The 9,024-nt window shown below is 47.0% G+C and overlaps 1 protein-coding gene across 1 annotated transcript in view; it reads left to right on the top strand.

The window, feature by feature from the left end:
• CDHR3 (cadherin related family member 3) overlaps positions 1-8,002 on the top strand; it is a 51,215-nt gene extending 43,213 nt beyond the window's left edge. The window contains exons 15-19 of the mRNA XM_015571212.1: positions 34-215; positions 2,233-2,246; positions 3,515-3,546; positions 5,727-5,775; positions 7,240-8,002. Coding sequence (XP_015426698.1) covers positions 34-215; positions 2,233-2,246; positions 3,515-3,546; positions 5,727-5,775; positions 7,240-7,544 — 582 coding nt within the window. The 3' untranslated portion in view covers positions 7,545-8,002. The remainder of the gene's footprint in view (positions 1-33; positions 216-2,232; positions 2,247-3,514; positions 3,547-5,726; positions 5,776-7,239) is intronic.
• Positions 8,003-9,024: the final 1,022 nt, after the last annotated feature.

Raw genomic sequence — 9,024 nt, 5'->3', positions numbered from 1 at the left:
TCCGCTCCCCCTCCCCCTTCTCTGTCCTTCAAGCCCAGGATCACCTACCAGATCCGGAGGGAAAACGTGTATTCTCCATCGGCGTGGTATGTGCCTTTTGTCATCACGCTGGGCTCCATACTGCTTCTGGTTCTCCTGGTGGCTCTGATCGTCCAGTTGGCCAAGGCCATGCACAGGCACTGTCCCTGCAAGACTGCGAAGCACAGGAAACCTCTGTAAGTTGCGAGTGGGCTGGGCCCTTCCCACAACTTCCTCTGGGACACTGGTTCCAGTGATTTCAGGCAAAGGAAAGATAGAGAATTAGAATTTCTTTACAGGGTAGAGAGGGTGCCTGGTGTGAAGGAAGGGAAAGGACACATGGGGAGAGAATCCTAGCTGCCCTTAGTCATGGTGTACCCTCTTCCTCACCTGCTGGAAGGAGACGGTTCCTTTGGTTTTCCTGGGCACCTGCCCTGTCCTTGACGTGTTCTCAAAGAAATTGGGTTTCAACCCCTGGGTGACTTGCCCTGGATACATGCTTCAGGAAAAAAGCCCAACTGTGAGCAGTGTGTTAGATACGCTGTGCTCATCTTTGTAGAATATTTAAAGGATGGAATCGAATTAGAAAAACTGATAAGGAAATTAAGCTGATTTCCTTATCAAACCAAAAACTGATAAGGAAAATAATCATGGTTCTTTTACACATGGCCCTGATCTCTCACGCTCTAGGGCTGCAAATACAGACCTGTTTCCTCTCCCTCCTACTCTCCACTAACGCGCCTCTAACTGCAACATCCTGCAGGGTCTCTTTTACTGGCCAAGTGAGGTATGAGAGAGAAGAGAAGAGATCACTAGATTGTTATAAGCTTCCCCCAGATACAGTTTCTTGAGTTTCAGAAGCTCTTACAATTAGAATGGGCTTTGGCCTTAGATAAGGCCTGGGTTCAAATCTTAGCTCTACCATTTTCTAGGTACATGGCTTTGGGCAAGTGGCAGCTGTGTCCTTTTTTGAAAACTAAACAATTAAATGAGCAAATGCAAAGAAAGCACTTAGTACTGCTCCTACTATAAATGCTTCAATACACTGTTTTTTAAAAGCTTGTTGTATTGTTTTTCATGGCCCATCGAGCTCAGGATTCTAAATTCCAGTTTAGCAATAAGCCCAAGAATCTTATGGTGTTGGAACTTGAGTTTTAGAATTTCTCACTGGCAAAAAGAAGGGGTAAGACTCATGTGCCATTTAAAGGTATTTTGAAGACTAACTAGTACTGTCAAATAATCTAAAATCTATGGATGAGAGACTCAGAATAAAACTAGAAGGCATTAGCATAAAGATGTGCTTTGCATTTTTGCCATATTTATTGGGGAAGTTGCTATTGGCAACCTTGACTTCAAGGTAAGAAATCCTTTAGCCTCTGCTGAAATTAAAAAGGCATTTTTGTTTGGACTCTACTCACAAATTGATTTGGGGAAAAAAATAAATTGGCTCCAAAAGTTGATGCTTAAACTTATAAGGATGGTAGTGGGATTTGAGCAGAAGTTCTTAAAGCAAGTCAGTTATCCAAATTGCTGCAACTCACAAGCAATTTATGGTTAAAAGTTCAGTATGCACCTTGTACCTGTTTGCTTTAACTTACATTCTAAATATTAGTCATTCCAACATGGTTGACTTTTAAAGAAAAACTCGTTAGTAATTCAGACTCAGACCTGCTCTCTCTGGAAATTAGTTATACCACGTGGCAGCCAACATTCGTTCAATAGCAAAATAGAATAAAATCAGAGAATCCAAGGTTATCAGGGAAAGGGTCTTAGAGTCCAAGGCCAGCTTTTTTTGTTACCAGAAACCAAAGTTTAGCTGCCAGCCCTTGAACCGTCCCACTGTGAGCTAAGCTGTCTGCTCAGTTAGCTACTGGGGAGAAAAATGGGGCAGGAAGAACTGCCGGTCAGTCTGATTGGGGTTGTTAAGCCTCATCCAGTTGTCAGAGAAGATATATTCCCTGAAGTTCTATAAAGCAATAATTTTCAAACTTATCAAACTCTCAGAACCTCCTGAGTCCCAAACCAACAGTGATGGAGCTGCTCTGTTTGGAGCAGGGGTGGGAGCCCAGCCTTCACTTTAGTCCCCATCCCTGGCCCCTTTCAATCCACTCCTGAATCCCAGGGAACACAGTTGCCCAAAGGGCAACGTCTTGTGAGTGTACGAGTACAGAATGCTCTCAGGTTAATTCTTATCCATCCCTTCTCTCCCCATAGGATGAAGAAAGGAGGTATGTACGGTGCCTATTCCTTTTGTTGCTGTTATTATCATCATCATCATCTTCATCATCATCATCATCATTATCATTTTTGCCGGTTCTGTTGTAGTACATGAAAGGGTTCCGACTTGGCATAGAACCAGGATGTAATCTGTCTTGGTGGGTTTTTAGCCTCATCATCCATGGGTGGAATGAAACTGAGGTCAGGGCAGCTAGAGAAAAGGAAGGTCAGGACACACGGTGCCGCTGGCCCACTCGAGTCACTCATTTTGACCCCACCTGGTCCCTACCCAGAGTCAGTTCTAATCAGCTCAACCTATGCACCTAGAGGTCCGTTCCCCACTGGGTGGGACAGGATCGAAGAATTCTCTGTGGGTTAAATACAGACGGTATCTACTCTCTGCTGACCCCTCCTGAGGACAGCTAATGCTCTGTATTGGACAAATGCCTCTTTTTAAAGCACAAATGATACTTTATTCTGAGATTGTCATGGATTTTATTATTTCCCAAGTTATTTAGGTCAGGCTAGTTAAAAGGGGGGCTGGTGCAGTCATACGGGCTGGGAGAACGGAATGATTTCAGGGACGTTGGTGAGTTGAGCAAAGTCGATCTGACCAACTCTAAGCTAAGGAGATGTCGCCACCTGGTCCCAAAAGCTGTTGCCTCAAGGAGAACCCAGGCCATGGGGAGAGACAGGACAAAAAAACTGGAAAATGTGTTTTTAAAAATGATTGTTTTAATCACTTCAATCATAGGTATGTGTGTTTGACATGCACACGGCACATCTAAGCAGGATTAGAAATTTAATTATAATGGTTATTAATCATATCACATGGGATGATTTACATAAATGAGATTTTCACAAATGGTTTCCCACCCTAGTTCCTTTTTTAAAAGGGCACAGGGAATGGATAGAAGGAATCCCCACATTATGAACTAATATATCAACTCTCTTTTTCTTCCTTACCTATAACTTATTTAAAACTAAATTCCATTTAAAAACTAATTTCCTAGGTCCAATAATAATAATAAGCTGGAAAAAGAGCAAAAAAAGTGTTTTTGTTTTGTTTTTTAATTCTATGTATTGTGTGTGTGTGTGTGTGTGTGTGTTTCTGAAGAGATGGAAAGCCATCAGCAAACATGTCTACAGAGAACATTTTTTGCCGTGTCTGCCATTCTGATTTCAAAGCCTGCTTAAGAGAAATCCCATGTGGAGGTAGAATTTTAAGGTCAATCTAGTGTCCAAAAAGCTTAACTTCTGTCTGTTCTATTCCCTGCAGAAATGAAGAAAACAAAAAGTGAAGTTGTGGTGGTAAGCTTGGCTGGCCCCGGGGCACCTGGCTTGGGTGGAGGGTTGTGGGGGGCTCCCGTCCCCCTCCCAGGCAGGCCCTGCCACAGCCTCAGGGGCGTGTTTATCATTCAGGGAGATGCTTGTATTTGGCCACTGGAACAGATTGTTGTGTGACGTGCTCCTGGTAGAATTTGTTCCCTCCACTGAACATGTCTGCTGATATATTTGCAGAAGAACTGGATTTCATAAATATTGAATAATGGTGTTTATTATCTACACCAGCTCTCCAGGAGAGTGAGTTGGGGGAGAGGAGCTTAAAGACCAGAATTTAAGCTTTCGCCTTCAATAGGATTTCTTTCCTGTGCCTTTCCATAACCTTGCGGAAAAATGGATAAAGTGCAGTTCGTGGGTCTAGGATTGGCTCTGCCCACTTAGGCATATGATCTTGCAGACTCCCTCAGCCCCCCCTTTTTTTAAAAAAAATATTTTTATTGATTTTGTTTTGGAGAGAAAAGAAGGGAGAGGGAGAGAAACACCTATGTGAGAGTGGAACATTGATCAGCTGCCTCCCGTACACCCCCACGGGTGCCCTAATCAGGAATCGAACCTTTTGGTGCCCAACCAATTGAGCCACACTGGCCGGGGCTCCCTCAGCCTCTTTACGCTTTAGATTCCTCATTTGTGAAATGGGTGAGGGTGCCTGCCCTGAGAGAACAGGTGGGGAGATATTTTGGAAAACGTTAAGAGTCACACAAATGCCAGGTGTGATAGCTGGAGCGTCACTCCCCCCTATCATAAGCCTGTTTTTCTTTTACTGAGTGATGACACTTGAAGAAGGACCCCCCCCCCCAAAAAAAAACACACACCTCCCCCAACCTCTAATAATAAGACTTTGCTATAATCCCAGACCCATAACTTTGGGGAATGCTGAGCACAGCCAGGAGGACAATTCAGTGCCCTGGAATTTTTTGCTTCAGGCTCATCAGCAAAGTATTTATCTGGGTCGGTCTTTATACAAATAAGAAGAGGTGATCTCTTGCTTCCAGGTCTTATTGTCTAAGGCAAGTACCTTTCATCTGGAGACTGTCTCAGACTTATGTAATATTAAGTTAATCAATTAAATAAACAAATCTCCATGACCATAAAAAGCAGGGCTGCTGAGCTGATCAAATCGATGAGACCCATCCAGTCTCCATTTCCTCTCTTCAGTGCTGGGGAGCTCTGGACAAGTGAGTAGGTGGTGGCTTCAGTGATAAATACTGGGGTTGGAGGGCCCACTAAACTCCGAACACAGTCCTCATCAGCATGCCAAAGAATGGCACCTTGGAGGACATCATGTGAGGGACGAGGGTGTTTCAATGGGGTCGGAGGTCAGGTCCTAGAGCAGTGGTTCTCAACCTTCTGGCTCTTTAAATGCAGTTCCTCATGTTGTGACCCAACCATAAAATTATTTTCGTTGCTACTTCATAACTGTAATGTTGCTACTGTTATGAATCGTAATGAAATTATCTGATATGCAGGATGGTCTTAGGCGACCCCTGTGAAAGGGTCGTTCAACTGCCAAAGGGGTCGCGACCCACAGGTTGAGAACCGCTGGCCTAGAGGGTGGCACAGAGTACGGATCAGGGGGAGAAAAGGATATGGAGCACAGGGCGGAGGTAAGGCAGGCCAAGCTCTGATGCAACGCTGCACTGACCTAAGGGACACAGCCAGAGCCCAGGGTGGCAGCACACGGGTGCTCATCTGTGCCTGCCTTCCACGTCTGCCCGGCAGTGGCCTTGGGCAATGCAGATCCTAGCCGGTGTTTGTGGCATTTCTGCTCTTTCTTCTATGCAGCCTAGATATCTTTTACTCAGGATGCTTTCCTACCCCCGAGTCTGGGTTAAATGTCCTCCTCCCACTCCCACCTGCTCACCCATAGCTTCCTCTATCCCTGCCTCATAGAGCCCGTATCACTCTGTATGTAGTGCCTGTATGTCAGTGGCTTCCCCTGGATCGCAAGCTCTGTGCGGGCTGTAACCACTCCTGCCTGTTCACTGCTGTGTCCCCAGCATCTAGCCCGGTGCCCATCGAGTAAATAAGCGCCCAGAAGGCCCTGGGCAGGAACCTGAGGCTGTAGGAGCCGTGGCCTTGCCTGGGAGGAGGATTGTGCTTGAAACTGTGGGAGGTTGTGTTGGAAGCTGTCTCTCTTCTCTCCTTAGGACACATTCCAGCTGAGCACGGTCTTTGACGGTGAAGCCACAGACCCAGGTAACTAAGTGGCCGTCCCGCCCACTAGTGTGTTTTGCATATTCCAGGCTGGTAGAGCCTTGTCCAATTTCACGCCCTTAACTCCGTTTTGATCCGTTTGGTCAGCTCTACAGCGCTGGCCCTTCTAGGCTGCAGTAGCAGGTGAGACCAGCTCGGAGCTGAGCTGCTTGCAGACACGTGATCCTGTGTGAGGCCTCAGGGTGTCCACCTCCAGGCTCCGACTCCAGGACCGTGCCACAGTCTAGCCTCCCTTTCTAAATCACAAACCAAGTCAAGGAACTGGTGACTCCAAGAACCCACATTCCCCCCCTGCTCACTGGGATTGAGCCTCCACCCCTGATCCTTTCTGAGGCTTCCAACACCATCCTATTTGGTAGCGAGAGATACGGAGAAATGGGAAGGATGGCTTCTTTTTTTTTCCTAGATCGGGGCCAAGAATTTCTTCTTGGTTGGCAAGATAAACCGAGGTAAAGCTGGCCTCCAGAGCTCTTCTCACCCCCATGAAATCAGCTCCAAATTTAGCTCCTTTACACACATCCTTCCACTTACAAAGGCTCAATTATAGACATGAATACAGGGAAGGAAACCAAATCCAGGAGGCAAGTGTGTTGGCTCCCTGCCACGCTCACATGCAAAGGGCCCGGTCGTCCTCGGAAGGAGGATGGCTCCTCTCCAGGACAGGCTGCTGCCGCTGCCGCTGGAATTAAATTTCCCTCTATTATTAGGTACTTGTTACCATAATGTGCCCACATTAGCATAAGTGCTGGTGGATCCTCAGTGGAGAGGCCACTCGCGCTGCATGGAGATGGCAGGAGCAGGGGTTCGCCTGCAGCTCCGAGGGAAAGGCCGGGGGAGCCGGGGCCGGCGCTCTGCATCTGAGTGTGAAGCAGGAAGAAGGAAGAAGTGAGCCAACCGGACACATGTGAGCAGACACGTCAATTAGAGTCTGCTGGCGCCGACACGATAAATATGGCTCCCCTGCTTCATCACCCCGGGGGCCAGATTGGCATGTCTGTGTCCACAAACCTCTGCTCCCCTAACATAAATGCCAGTCAAAGTCTTCTCCTCCTCCCCTGGGGAATGCCTTTTAATAGCAGGCATTTGGGGGTCTTTTAAAAACAAACCAGATTGAGATGGGTAACCCCATTAGAAAGTGAAGCGAATTTGTCCGAAGGTCCCATGGAGTCCAGGTTTGTGTGGCCTCCTTCTCATCTTGCAACTGAGGCGGCCTGAGCCTCCCCGGAACCTTCCTGTCCCCGGAGGCATAGTATTTGCTACCAGTGTGGTCGGAGCCGCACAGCAGCCGCGGAAAGGGCAGCTGGTGAGGACTGACTGCACCGTTCACAAGCCTGCTTTCCGTCGGTGATGCTCAGATTCTCACTTTCTGCTCCGGGGCTGGGGCTAGACAGGGTGGAGATGGGGAGAGTCATTTGTTTACATGGTCATTGTATTTCCACCCCCCAGTGACTGGTGCAAAATACGAATTCAACTCAAAAACTGGAGCCAGAAAGTGGAAAGGTTCCTTAATGCAAATGTCAAATTGGAAAGAGTCCAGCCGCCAGGGAGCTGCTGCGAGCAGCGCTGTCTCCGCGGGAGGGACGGGGCCACCGAGGAGCACCGGCGAGGAAGGAGATGGGCTGAGTGGCCAAGCACAGGCTGCGGATGCAGGCCCAGGTTCCAGAAACCACGATGGCAAGCCGGGCACCCCGAAGAACAGAGACCCCGCCCTCAAGAGCAGAGCTTCCCCCAAGCCTCCTCCAGGGAAGTAAGTAGCGTGTGGTTGCTGGTCCCACAGAAGAGCAAGCGAGGGACCTCAATGCTCTGAGGGACGCTGCCTCCCCCTAAATTCTCCGGGAGCCTATGGGGTGCCACGGGAGGAAAAATATGGCCTGAAGGGACTCGGAGACCCAGGATCCCAAAGGGGATGTTTAAAACAGCACAACAGGGTTTGATGGCCTAGTTGCCTTTTTCTGAGACGACACAGGAGAAAGTGGTCCCAGGTCTCTGTGCCTCTAGCCAGCTGGACTGCTGACTCTTGGACATGGACTTACTATGTTTCTTCTTTCCATTGATTGCTAGGCAGCTCCATTCAGTCCGTCCCTAGGAAGAGCACGGAAATTTCTGATAGAAAGCTGAGGACTACCCACACCTCTGATTTCATCTTGTTTTCCTGCCTTCCTTTTAGCATTACCCAGAATTCTTCATTTATAAATGCAGTTCAACACCATCCACCTTTGTAAGTCACCTTAAATCAGCGGTTCTCAACTAGTGGCTCGCGACCCCTTTGGGGGTCGAGCGAACCTTTCACAGGGGTCGCCTAAGACCATCAGAAAACACATAATATAATTACATATTGCTTTTGTGATTAATCACTACGCTTTAATTATGTTCAATCTGTAATAATGAAAATACATCCTGCATATCAGATTTTTACATTACGATTCATAACAGTAGCAAAATTACAGTTATGAAGTAGCAACGAAAATAATTTTATGGTTGGGGGTCACCACAACATGAGGAACTGTATTAAAGGGTCGCGGCATGAGGAAGGTTGAGAACCACTGCCTTAAATCTTTTTCAAAAGAAGCCATGCAGTGAAAAAGAAATGGGTGAATAAGTAGTGGGTTATTCTTCTGGGAAGAAGAAAACAGTAAACACCTACTTTTATTTTTTTATTGAGGTACAACTTATATTCAATAAAGTGCCCAGACCTGAGGTATTCAGCTCGATAACAGACTCCTCCCAGAGGCAGGAGGGTCTTTATCATCATAGACTAGTTTTGCTTATTTGGGTTTCATATGAATGGAATTACACAGATGTGCCCTTTCCTGCCTGGCTGTGTATGCCGAGTATAGCATGTCTGTGAGATGCATCCGTGTCGTACTGTAGGTCAGCAGTCCAGTTCTCCTCACTGTTGTGAAGGCTGCTGTAAGTTTTTCACTGTTGTACACTCGTCCTGTGAAGTTGCTCGTGTGAGCACAAACATGTTTCTTGGGAGTATGTTCCTAAGCATGGACATGCTCGAGCCATTGCTGGAATCTGCTGAGAATTCCAAAGTTGGTGGCTGCACTCTATACTTGCACCAGCAATGACTGAGAGTTCTGGTTGCCCTCCTTCCTTGTCAACACTTGGTGTTGTCAGTCCTTTTAATTTTAGCCATCCAGATTAAAATTTTTCATGAAATGAAGTCACTTTTTTTCTTAAAGCCAACCTCCCTCCCCCCCCAAAAAACAAAAACCAAAACCCACA

This window comes from Myotis davidii, unplaced genomic scaffold (genome assembly GCF_000327345.1).
Source record: "Myotis davidii unplaced genomic scaffold, ASM32734v1 scaffold125, whole genome shotgun sequence".
Lineage (NCBI taxonomy): Eukaryota > Metazoa > Chordata > Mammalia > Chiroptera > Vespertilionidae > Myotis > Myotis davidii.
This window is presented reverse-complemented; position numbering and strand designations above follow the sequence as displayed.